This window comes from Penicillium chermesinum, assembly GCF_028974085.1.
Source record: "Penicillium chermesinum strain IBT 19713 chromosome Unknown utg000006l:1.0-2335141.0:1.0-2336784.0, whole genome shotgun sequence".
NCBI lineage: Eukaryota > Fungi > Ascomycota > Eurotiomycetes > Eurotiales > Aspergillaceae > Penicillium > Penicillium chermesinum.
In genome coordinates, this window is record NW_026695316.1 from 1,657,217 (window position 1) to 1,669,941 (window position 12,725).

The 12,725-nt window shown below is 50.1% G+C and overlaps 3 protein-coding genes across 3 annotated transcripts; 2 read left to right on the plus strand and 1 right to left on the minus strand.

Annotated features, from left to right (window-relative positions):
* Nucleotides 1-533: 533 nt before the first annotated feature.
* On the plus strand, nucleotides 534-4,475 carry ncr1 (sphingolipid transporter NCR1; the record flags this gene model as incomplete). The annotated part of the gene is made up of 3 exons (XM_058477722.1): nucleotides 534-803; nucleotides 872-4,319; nucleotides 4,372-4,475. 3 exons carry the CDS (start codon nucleotides 534-536, stop codon nucleotides 4,473-4,475), a joined length of 3,822 nt encoding a protein of 1,273 aa, XP_058328067.1.
* Nucleotides 4,476-5,053: 578 nt separating this feature from the next.
* N7468_008427 (uncharacterized protein) lies at nucleotides 5,054-6,674 on the minus strand (the record flags this gene model as incomplete). The annotated part of the gene is made up of 3 exons (XM_058477723.1): nucleotides 5,054-5,874; nucleotides 5,961-6,104; nucleotides 6,206-6,674. 3 exons carry the CDS (start codon nucleotides 6,672-6,674, stop codon nucleotides 5,054-5,056), a joined length of 1,434 nt encoding a protein of 477 aa, XP_058328068.1.
* Nucleotides 6,675-9,412: 2,738 nt separating this feature from the next.
* On the plus strand, nucleotides 9,413-11,595 carry N7468_008428 (putative C6 transcription factor; the record flags this gene model as incomplete). Its single annotated transcript, XM_058477724.1, has 5 exons — nucleotides 9,413-9,478; nucleotides 9,538-9,650; nucleotides 9,720-9,805; nucleotides 9,859-11,254; nucleotides 11,328-11,595. The coding sequence occupies 5 exons, from the start codon at nucleotides 9,413-9,415 to the stop codon at nucleotides 11,593-11,595; spliced, it is 1,929 nt and encodes a 642-aa protein (XP_058328069.1).
* Nucleotides 11,596-12,725: the final 1,130 nt, after the last annotated feature.

Genomic DNA, 12,725 nt, shown 5'->3' on the forward strand with positions numbered 1-12,725 from the left:
GGTTGTAGCAGGGCTAGGAATCGAGGGATTGGAGCCAGCGCATGATAGAGGTCTTCATGAAAGGCCCGATTTCTCCAGGCCACGCCAGCTGCCAAGTCATCAGTGGAAATGAGCAATTAATTCGTGTACCTGACGTTTAGGCCTAAAGAGCGACCTGGACCGTCCAAGCTTTGGGGCGGCAGTCATGCGGGGGCCGCGTGGTAGCCCGGTTCTCGTTTCTCCGGCACGTCATGGTTCTGGACCTCTAACTCCTTCCTTCCTCCTCCCACTCTTGCATGCATACCACCATCATCCTCTCAACGACGCTTAAAAATTTTACGATAAGCTGCTGTGTGTCAAGCAAATACATATCATTCCAGCCACTTTCCTGGACCTGGCGCTGAGCTGACCTCGGCATCATATCCGGGCGCATCAGCAGCTGCATGGCGAGGTAGGCCGATCGCGGTCATCATATCGACCCCAACCACAACAATCAAAACCGAATCCGCCGCAAACCAGACAGCTTCCCGATCCAATCGTATCCAATCCTCACGATGCGCCCGCTCGGGGTGGCTCTAATCGCTGGGATGGGCTCCCTAGCCTTCCAGCCGACGCTCGTAGGTGCTCAAGAGCAGCCTACGATTCATGAAAATGGGCGGTGTGCGCTTCGAGGACAGTGCGGAAAGCAATCATTCTTTGGCGGCGAGCTTCCTTGTTATGATAACGAACTAGCGCGACAGCCTGATGATCCGGTGCGCCAGAAGCTGGTCAAGCTGTGTGGTCCTAAGTGGCAGGAAGGGCCAATCTGTTGCGAGAGTGAGCAGGTAAGGAGCGCCGCTGTCAGAAGTCGTCACATCTCTTGATCTCAGGACTAAATGCTGTCATTTGATAGATCGATACTCTCTCGAGCAACTTGAAGCTAGCCGAAAACATCATATCGTCCTGTCCCGCCTGCAAGGAGAACTTCTTTGATATCTTTTGCACCTTTACCTGCTCACCGGATCAATCGCTGTTCGTGAATGTCACCGCAACCGAGGACAACGGGTCAGGGAAACAGCGAGTCACTGAGGTGGATAACCTTTGGTCTGAGGAATACCAGAGCGGTTTCTACGATAGCTGCAAGAATGTCAAGAACGGCGCCTCTGGTGGGAAAGCGATCGACTTCATCGGTGGTGGTGCGACGGACTATCATCAGTTTTTGAAGTTCTTGGGTGATAAGAAGTTTTTGGGAAGCCCATTTCAAATCAACTATGTGACCGAACCGACCGGGCCTGACCCTCAGGGCATGCATGCCTTGGCCATGAAACCTAAGGCCTGCAACGACCCTGACAAGAACTTCCGCTGCTCCTGTGTCGACTGTCCTGATGTCTGCCCGGAGTTACCCGCAGTAGCGACACACGATTACTGCCATGTAGGGCTTCTTCCCTGTCTTTCCTTCGCCGTGATCATCATCTACTCTGCCTTCTTGTTATTGGTGATCGGCCTCGCCAGCTATGTCACCTACAAGGAACGTCGTTTCCGCAAACCTGAACGAGTTCGTCTACTCCAAGACCCTTCCCCTAGCGAAGATGAGGATGAGGGAGAAGTCGTTCATCGTGGAGGGTATCTTGAGCAGCCACAGGGCATCTACAAGCCCAACTCTTTGTTATCAGCACTTTTTTACCGAATTGGTCTGCTCTGTGCCCAACTTCCAGGTCTCACTATCTTGGCCAGTACACTCGTCGTGGTACTGTTGAGTCTAGGATGGCTCAGATTCGCCGTGGAGACGGATCCTGTTCGTCTGTGGGTCAGTCCATCATCGGCGGCTGCACAGGAGAAGGCCTTCTTCGATGAAAGTTTCGGGCCATTCTACCGGGCCGAGCAAGCCTTTTTGGTGAACGACACCGGTCCAGTCCTGAATTACGAGACATTGGTTTGGTGGTTCGACATCGAATCTCGGGTGCGCCGTATCATCTCATTAGAGCGAGGCTTGAACCTCGAGGATGTTTGTTTCAAGCCCACTGGCGATGCTTGTGTAGTCCAGTCACTTACTGGTTACTTCGGCGGCTCGGTCGCCAATCTTGACCCTGATACGTGGGAAGACAGACTTCTCCATTGCACTGAGTCTCCAGGAGACCCCGGCTGTCTTCCAGACTTTTCACAACCCTTGAAACCAGAGCTTATCCTTGGTGGATATGACAGTGCCACCGAGAACGCTCTTCAAGCTCGGGCTTTGGTTGCCACATGGGTAGTGAACAATTATGAACAGGGGACAGAAGGAGAAGAACGTGCCATTGATTGGGAGAACAGTATCCGCCGAGTATTCGACGTTGCTCGCGAAGAAGCCGTCGAGCGAGGACTCCGTATCTCCTTCAATGCCGAAATCAGCTTGGAGCAAGAGCTCAACAAGTCTACCAATACGGATGTAAAAATCGTGGTTATCAGCTACGTGGTCATGTTCATTTATGCGTCCCTGGCTTTGGGCTCGGCTACTGTCACGTTGAAGTCACTCTTGACGAATCCTGCCAATGCCCTCGTGCAGTCTAAATTCACCTTAGGCGTTGCTGGAATCGTCATTGTACTCATGTCTGTCTCTGCCTCGGTTGGTCTGTTCTCAGCTGCAGGTGTGAAAGTGACCCTGATCATAGCAGAGGTCATTCCGTTCCTAGTCCTAGCAGTCGGTGTCGATAACATCTTCTTGATTGTCCATGAGTTTGAGCGAGTCAACTTCAGTCATCCCGATGAGGAAGTCGAGGAAAGAGTCGCTCGTGCTCTTGGACGAATCGGCCCAAGTGTGTTCCTGTCTGCTCTGACCGAGACAGTTGCTTTTGCTCTCGGAATCTTTGTCGGGATGCCCGCTGTGAAGAACTTTGCTGCCTATGCTGCCGGCGCTGTGTTTATCAACGCCATTCTGCAAGCAACCATGTTCGTTGCCGTGCTTGCTCTGAACCAGCGACGTGTGCAAGGTCTTCGGGCCGATTGTCTTCCATGCCTCACTGTCCGGAAAGCCACTTCCTTTGGATTACCCGAGGAGCAGTTATACGATGATCAAGAGGCGGAAAGCTCCCTGCAGACTTTTATCCGCCGCATATATGCCCCTTTCATTCTCGATCGGCGCGTGAAAGCGGTAGTTGTGATTACTTTCCTCGGTCTTCTCACCGCGGGACTGGCCTTGATTCCTGAAGTCGCTCTTGGCTTGGATCAGCGAATCGCCCTTCCAAGTGATTCATACTTGATACCCTACTTCAACGATCTTAACACTTACTTCCGCACTGGACCTCCCGTATATTTTGTCACCCGGGATGTCAATATTACCGAACGTCAGCACCAGCAGCAGCTCTGTGGACGATTCACCACCTGCGAAGAGTTTTCCTTGCCATTCGTGCTAGAGCAAGAATCTAAACGACCGAACGTTTCCTATCTGTCCGGCTCAGCTGCTAGCTGGATCGATGATTTCTTTTATTGGCTCAATCCTCAGCAGGAGTGCTGCAAAGAAGATGGCAAGGGGTGCTTCGAAAACCGCGACTCGGCATGGAATATCTCCTTGTCTGGGATGCCCATAGGCTCAGAGTTCATCCATTATGCCGAAAAATGGATCGATGCACCCACTGACGCTTCTTGCCCTCTCGGTGGTAAGGCAGCCTACAGTTCTGCCGTGGTCATCGATGAGAATCGGAACACAATCAACGCTAGTCACTTCCGGACCATGCACACCCCATTGCGAAGCCAAGATGATTTCATCCAAGCCTACATTGCCGCTCGTCGTATTTCTGACCAGCTGTCTGAGGAACACCACATCGATATATTCCCCTACTCCAAGTTCTACATCTTCTTCGATCAATATGTGTCGATCGTGCAATTGACAGGCACCCTTTTGGGTTCAGCGGTCGCTATCATTTTCGTTTTGACTTCAGCCATTCTGGGCTCTATCGCGACTGGCGCAGTCATCACGACTACGGTGGTAATGACTGTCGTCGATATCATCGGAACAATGGCTATCGCTGGTGTCTCCTTGAACGCCGTCTCTTTGGTCAACCTGATCATCTGCGTCGGTATTGCTGTCGAGTTCTGCGCTCATATCGCGCGGGCATTCATGTTCCCATCGCGCATACTGATGGAGAAAGCTCCGCCCAAGTTCCGTGGCAAGGATGCCCGCGCGTGGGCGGCCATGGTCAACGTGGGAGGTAGCGTGTTCAGTGGCATAACCATCACTAAGCTATTGGGTGTCTGTGTACTCGCATTCACTCGAAGCAAGATCTTCGAGATCTACTATTTCCGGGTCTGGTTGGCGCTCGTTATTTTCGCTGCCATTCATGCTCTAATCTTCCTTCCGGTGGCTCTCAGCTATTTCGGTGGTGGAGGTTTGTCTACTCCCATCCCCATACATTTTCGCCGTGGTTAACACAAATACAGGATATTTCGACCCTGCGTCCGACGGTGGCTTCGAAGCGAACCTTGCCTCCCGCGGCTACCGGTCATTGCTGGTCGATGGCGATTACGACTCTGATGAATATTAGGCGCTTTTGGCCGGGCTGTTTCGCTCTTTTAGTCTTCCTGTGTCAAGTTAGACTTACACGGCACGTTTCGTGGCCATAAAGGACTCAGAACTAGCCTGTCTGGATAAGAAGTGGTTGAGGAGTCTAGGGAATGGATTTCGGTTACGATTTGTTTGTTTACTTCCCAAGCATATTTGACTTTCTGGAGGCATATCGTGATCGTGAACACGCAATTCTATATGCTCACTGGCCCTTCCAAGGTTTCTCCGTAGTGAAAGTTTATCCTCATGAAGGCAATAATGCAATTCCTAGTATAAATCTTGAACGAATAATGAAATAGTATTGTTCTCTCGGTTTTCGTTCTAGAAGGATCTCAAGGGGAATCTTCACTCTACTCATTAGCTAGGATAATCGGTACCGGGAAATAAGAAGAAAAATTCAATTCTAAACACATACTAAGACCCCGAGTATAGCTGGCCTTATACCACTAAGTAGTAGATTATCCATGGAAATAGCGGCGCATCAAACAGTATACCACGAAGATCAGAACCACGGGGTAAGACCAAATTTCCAAATCCCAGAGATGATAAACTTGAAGCTCAGTACCTACCAGAGCGTGTCTCGATTCTAGGCTGTTCCAACACCCTCAATATAGTGGTTATCTCTGGTATGCCAGACCTCTTGAGAGAGTCAAGCCATTCACGATACTCGCGGAAGTTGGAGATATTGTTTACAACGCCATCTGCCTCAATACGCAGAAGGTTCCCTATGATTTCTATCAGCATGCCAACAGCAATGTCTGCGATCATTTTGCGCCGTCGGGCCTTGGTTCTCGGCGTCAAAGTTGCGTCTGCGCTTATGGCCGAGCGCTGTCTCGACATATTCAGTATAATCTGCTCTAGCATATCAGTGATTCGATATGCCAATCTGGCCTTTACTAGATCGGTCATTCGGAAAAATCGCAAGGTGAGAGGCTGACTCGCTGCTCGCACCCACTGACGGAGAAAATGAAGATTGTCAGCCGTTATGCTCAGCGTTGCTGCATACCCGATAAACTTCGTGTTCGGAGCCGGGGTGTAGATTGTGGGCGCAGGAGCAGTCGCGGCTACAGCACCGCGGATTATATGTGTCGAATCAGACAATACCAAAGGGTTGGCATGACGCGAAAACCACAGGGCAGCAGGCCGGTCTCCAAATTTGATAGCTGTTGCCCATGGATGCCATGTGCCCCCATCCCAGCCAGCTTCACTGGTTTGATTCACGCCTAGTCCGGCCGGTACTGCGACATCCTCATGCATCAGTTTAAATAAAGCGATTCGTTGCGGATTGCGGGTTATGATAAGCTCATGCCATATCCACGAATCCCGGCTTCCACCCCGGGACACAACTTCATGGGCATGGACAAGATGTACCCCTCGCGCTAATTGATAGGTTAGTTCAGAGTAACACTTGCACAAGCAAAAGCCATCCTAGCACTTTCTCGAGCTGGGAACGTCATTGACTCACCATTCAGCCTCCTTGCCATATTCAGACCGATCCACGGAGCCATCCTCAGCAATTGGCGGTTCGTGATTAGATTGCTCCAGTTATTAACCCGACCGATAAAAGTTTCACCTCGTCGAACAAAAGCCTCAACGAGCTGTCGGTTATCTGCAACGGTCCCGAGTATATAATGCATCCCTTCGATTTCCATATCAGTAAATATTGCGCCTCAGAGCTGGGAACGGAAGGGGTTGCTTGCAAATACACACCATCTTGATCCATGCCGATATCAGTAAACAATGCCGATAGAGGGAACTGTCTGATCATGTAGTCTTGAAGAGCAACATTTCCGTTGATATTCGCCTGCCGAAAATAACTGCCTGCTCGATCGTAAAAGCCTGTTACACTTATAATCCCATATGATTCAAGAAAGCGAAAACAGTCCAGACAATTTGCTGTGCCGTGATTGAAATACGGGTCTACCGCAGACATAGGTCTGATAGGGGCATTTTGAACGACTGCCATGGTCCTAACTGCGACGACGTTCGGGAAATGCGCGTACACGCTGCTGAATTGGGCTTGCATTGCTTGTGTCATGGCAGCCCGAATATGCAGCCTTGCGTCCCTTCCAAACGCCCCCGTTCGCTCCGCAAGTACAATCATGTGGAGGACATTCTCATCTGTCATGGCAAGCTCCACCGCATTTGCCCACACCAAGTATGGGAGGGTTTGCGCCATGTTGTCGATAACCCAGTAGTCTGTCTATGATTTGTGTTAGGGCTTTCACTGAGAATTAGCTTTGTCTATCATGAACACTGGTGCTTCGCCCGTAAACTTGAAACCTCGGTTGCTGGTAAACTGTGCTTCTATATCGATCAGGAGGTGGGGTATTGGTACAAATTCCAGACTGCTTTTGCTGTAGTTGATCTTCGCTTCGCTGTCTCTTAGTATCTGGAAAATAGAGGAATCCTTACGATCAGGGTGCTCTCTTATATAATAGGAAAAGCTTAGGTGTGCTTCGATTCCGAGTTCATTGTCTTCGTCTGAAGAATTATTTCAAGACGAGTTTCTTTGGCATGAAACCCAACTCGAAACGACTCTATGAAAGCCCGGCCACGGAAATAGCAAAAGAAAAGAATACATGACACCTGTATGCGTGCTGTCGCATATTAAGTTTCATCCTTGTGCGAGATTGCGGCTAACCAAGAATGGTTGTTAGAGTAAAATGAGATTATTAGGATTAGATGATCGATTCCATAGTGTGGGGGACTGTTTGTCACAGTACTAGTACTAACTATATCTGGGAATTTGTCCCGTAATATTCTAAAGCTGTCACATTCCTCGCAGTTCGAACAAATTTTCGTTACTTATTCTCTTTGAAAACCAGCCAACCTTCAAAGAATAAAGCCAAGCCACTGCGTATTGTACATAGCATAACACTACTCTCCTTCTTATCCTCAACCCGAGGAGGCAATACAGTGTGTTGACCACTTCTCCCTTTTAGCATTGCACAAAGGCCTGCCGCATTGTCTCCCTACCATTGTCAGTTTCGTAGCTGATTTTAACCTTTCTCTGTATATCTCCTGTGGCTGATTGACGAGACGAGGGGCCGCTATCGAAAGGTTCTTCGAGAAAAACGATTATCGGCGAACTGCTTTCAGACCTCCCACCTAGAGAGCGCCATTTTATCCAATATTGAAATTCCGACGTACCCTATAGAACGACTGCTGGCAATGTGGCAGTCAAACAGCCCCGAGCGGGTAAACAAAGCATGCCAAGCAAAGAGGCCCCATATGAATAGCCGTAGTCGTTCTCTTGATAAACATATTTGAAACCCTTTCTTTGATTTCTACTTGAACGGAGTGCTCAATGAGCTCGAGAACGGTCGGGAAAGGCATTGGCTAGTTCGTACTCCGGGTATGAGATCGAGGTTTCGACAGTGGTTATCGAGAGAATTGCTGTCAGCATGCCGAAAGTGATCATTAGGTGCACTGGTAGTTCTGAGGGCTCCGATCTCAAGTGTTCATATTGATATAGATCCGCGTCGCCTTTGCCTCTCTCGTCTCCATTCAAATTATTATGAATTGGATACGTATGTTGCATATTATACCGGGAACCCAGGTGGGCCCAGGTCAGCCTGTATGGGGCCCCCACCCCAGTGTGTTATACCTTGATTCATGGAATCTGGACCGAGGCTGACCACACCGACATTACACTGGACACAAATACCGTGCTTTGAGTATTTGATCCGAGAACGGATCTGTGACTCGAAAGCTTGAAAGCTCGGAAGCTCGGCAATATGTCGAAGGGCAGGCAATGCTCAATCTGTAGGGACCCCGACCGGAAGCGACTTTGAGATCCTCAGTTGGCACACTTCCCCCCCCCCACTCTTTGCCTCTGGAATACTCGGTCGCTGAAATTGTTCTATTTGCTTCCTGTTTTTGCCGACAGCTCTACATCACGGAGCGCATCGCCCATCTCTCCGCGCCCGGGAAACCAAGAGAACCTTGTGAAACCTGATTTTATGAGGGAAGTTGTCCCGGCTGGGCCAAAGAAAAACGCCCTTGATGTATGCAGTGGGCCACAGGGCTTAGCGTAGCCGGTATTGAAGAGGAAAGAGCAAGAATGATTGGTCTCCGGTCGAGATAAATGGCTGCCTACGGTTCTCCACAAAATGGAACATTTCACTTCAAAGAGGGCGTCGGATTGCAATTTTCGCAAATTCCCCTTCATCCTCAGAAATAAGGCATCCTAGCCCTGGCCTTCTTCATCTCGAGGTGAGACCTACATTGATTTGCGAGAAGATCTCCGAGGAGATAGGAGATATCTGGATCTGACGTGCAGTGGAGTAGGTCGGATCTCGAGCGTATCGACTCAGCAGCAAGCCATGATCGCCGCCAATTCCTCCCCGGCCAATTTCACCCTCCCTTCGAGCTCGGCCAGCTCGGTCACAAAGCCTCTCAAGCCCGTCTCAAAGCCCTGCTTTGGATGTGACTGCGGTGATGAAGACTGCGACTGCTGCATTTGTACCGTGATGTGATATGTTAGCACCGCCCCTTCAGCCCTATTTCCAGAGGGCTGGGAGCCCCGGCTAGTCGCAGGGGACCCGGACGGGGATCCTCCCAGGGCAAATCGGTATCTTCAACTGGAACCTTTCGAGTGGCGTGCTCTCTCTTGCGGACTATGGCGAAGTGGGGCCATATACATTGTGTGGGCGATGCCCGTTTACTTTAGTTTAGCATACTTAGCGACCTCTTTATTCCCTTCCGCTATGGCGTCATCTAGCTTAATTTCTCCATTGCCATCCAACTCTTCCTCTCTTTCTTTCTTGTCCATGCATTGACAAACCTTCAACGCAAAACTTCCTCGATGGCCTTGCAAATTTCAAGTGGGCAGCATCCGCTGACTCAGCGCTTTGTTCTTTCTCCCGGGATTCCGATTCACTTAATCGAGCATCTAGATCGTGCAAGACCCCAATGAACCCATCAGAGGAGCCCCGGAAACGCACTGCGCGGGCGTGTGATTCTTGCTATAAACGCAAGGTAATAGACCTCTCAAGCGCCCCCCCGGAGCCGTCACGTCCCTTGCTGATGCGCTCCAGATCAAATGTGACGCAGCTGAGCCACAGTGCAACTGGTGTAGCCACCACAATCTGCCTTGCACTTTCGATCGGGTAGTGCAACGTAAAAGGAAGCCCGATGAAGAGGAAAGCAGGTACGACGGAGGAGTCTCTCGGCATGTCCCTATTCTTCACGCGCTAAATGCCACTCGTGGACTCTATAGCCGCCCCAAAGCCTCGCGGCTGGCCGAACGGATCAGTCGGATCGAGCAGCTGTTAGCGGAGAATCTAATGCGAGATCCTACATCCGGTATGTCTCATTCTGGATGATCTTGTTTGGCTCTCGGCTCACGTCGCCGAAAGAGGGCGCAATGGAAGTCCCGCCTCTATCAGATCTTGCCACCAATGCAAGCAACTCACCCACGAGTAGCAACACCAGCATCAGTCAACCGATTATTTCCTCAACGGTTGGTGTGCATTTTGCTGGTCGCGAACTAGGAGTTATGAGCCTAATGACAGGCATTCCATTTCTTCTCCCAGAGGGTCAGCAATGGATTCAAGCTCGCACGGGACAGACCATCTCAAGTGATAAACTGAGTCCGGCCCGAGCACCATGGGAAAAGGAACGAGGGCAGATTTCTAACAGCATTCTCATGGATCTACGCAGCCAGGACTTGTTTTCTTTGCCTGACCAGCGAAGTGTCATGCTATACTTCAACGCCTACAGAAACTCACCCGTCATGCGCCGGGTTTTCCCATTGGTGGACGCCGATCTATTTGCTGAAACCATCCAAGAGGTCTACCAGCAACCACAGTCCAGCTTTCAGTTCGGACAGGCCAGTAGCAGAGCATGTGTGATCGCCTTTCTAGCGTTCGTTGCCCGTCTTCCCCCGGTCAAAAATAAAACTCTCGACAGTCCTTTTTCATATGTCGACCATGAGTCTCTTGCTGTGAAATCCCAGTTTCTTCTTTCCCAGGTTATGCAGGAGCCGGCTAGTTTAGAAGGCGCGCAAGCAGTGAGTCTGATGACTCTATACGAGATATCTTCGGGTAACATGCGGGCCTGCAACTACTTCGGTGCGCTTGCTGCGCGTCTCGTTTTTATGCTTGGAGGCAATTTACTTCATAGCCGGACATACCTTCCATCTGATCGAGGAAAGAAGAAGCGACAACAATTGCGAAACCTTTTCTGGGTCTGCTATACAATGGACAAAGACATTGCCCTCCGAACCGGCCAGCCACCCACCATCGCCGACGAAAACTGTGATCTGACCCTCCCGGCAGGGTACCTGGAGGCAGCTTACGATACCCCTGAAGATGAAAGAATATCCTTTTCACAGCCGGTATTCCCCTTCGACCTGCGTCTCAGCATCATCAAATCCCGAACCCACAGCGCGCTTTACTCGATAAGCGCCCTGCAAAAATCAGATGCCGATCTCCTGAAATCGATCCGCGAGCTAGATGACGAGTTAGAAGCATGGCGGTTGTCAGTCCCTTCACCATACCGCCCTACGATGTCTTTTACACCCGAGGCCGTAGATCCGAACGTGAGCATGCATTCGGTCATGTTGCGCCTCAATTACTACCTTTGCATGTCCCTCATCCACTCGGCGAGCAGTCGCTGCAAGGCCTGGGGACAGGGAAACCACGGCATGATGGACGGGGTGAACTCGAGTCTCGCCCTATCAGTTGAAGCCAGCCGATCTACCCTTTGCTATTTGGAGGCGGCGGAGCACGTACTTGTTGACGGTGTTTTCTGGTATGTCTTGAACTATCCTAAGTCCCGCATGGTGCGTTGTAGCCCCCCTCAATCCTAACATGAACCCGTCCAGGACCCTTGTCTTCTACCCAATGTCTGCCCTACTTGCTATATTCTGCAGTATTCTTTCAAACCCCCTCGACCCACGCTCGCGCGATGACTTGGACCGGCTGCGGCTAGCGACACAGATGATCCAGCGTATCTTCGAGCGAAAATTGCCCGAGAACGAGATGGAGCAGCTCAAAATGGTAGGAGAATTTGTCTCTGAGCTGAAGCGGTTGGCCGAATGCTCCATTGACAAGGCTTGGAGCGAGCAGAGCGCGACCTTGATGTCGCGCTAGTATCCCCGACGGAGGCTAAAAATTCTAATCCCTTTACGGAGTAGCTTATTCATATTTCACTTTGCAGAGGACGGGTGCTTTGTCTGTGCGGATATTCCTCAAATGGGACACAATGGAGGTGTCCCCGGTATATAATAGACTTATAGAACTACCACGAATTACGATGCAATGGCTTTTTCATTTTGAAAATATCGCAGGGGACCTTTGTTCGAAACCAGTACCCTTTACGACGATACGGGAGGAATAGAAAGGATCGAATATCTTTTTGAAAATAAAATGCTTCGTTCAATCTAGCTAAATAGCTTCTATCGCAAGTGGCTGTGGTGGCCCGGGTAGTGTCCTATTAGTTCTTTTGCAACGAGGTCAGTCCATGATACCGCAGAAACAAGAATGACACAAAAACGCAAAAATAGCCTATCATAGCTGCAAAGCCCGGGTCCCAGGTTTTGGAAGCAGCAATTTTCAGAGTTGAGGTAAGAGATGCAAAGTGGAATCAATGAGCACATAGTGCGTTCATATGGGGTTGAAACAATAAAAAAGCATCGATCATCCTGGTAGATAGAGACAAAACAAGACAAGAAACAGGTTCACTTACAGCTAGCTCGAAATCTGGCTCCAATGACTTAGCAGAGATCTACAAGGGGGAAAGGTGAAAATAGCAAATTTTGAGGTTTTTATATGGTGGATCACGGGATCGGGATGATAGACGGACCGGCAGTAAATTAGGAAAGAAAAACGACCGTTGAGGATCAATGCGCCTGGGGTTGGCTTTAGTCTGCTTTGGAATAACCTCGCCTGTCCGAGACAGGGTTTTTCAAGTTTGAGTATGAAGATTTCCGATTTCATTAACAGCGAGAAATTTTTGTGGAGTACGAAACATGGAGCTCAAAAAGGTCTCCGATTTCTATCCCAAGGAGGTTTACTCCGTCTCTTGGCGCGAAGGCAACCAACTTGATTGCAGCAGAACACATCCTCGCCCAGTTCATGGCATTTTGGCTAGCCGATACTGCGTGGTAGATAATGCCACCGTGTTGGAGGCCCGCATGACGCTAAATTGTGCGGAACAGTGACCGTTCAAGCAGCGATGACGCTCGCCGCTTGCTAATAGTAGCGTCTCCCAGCCATCCCAT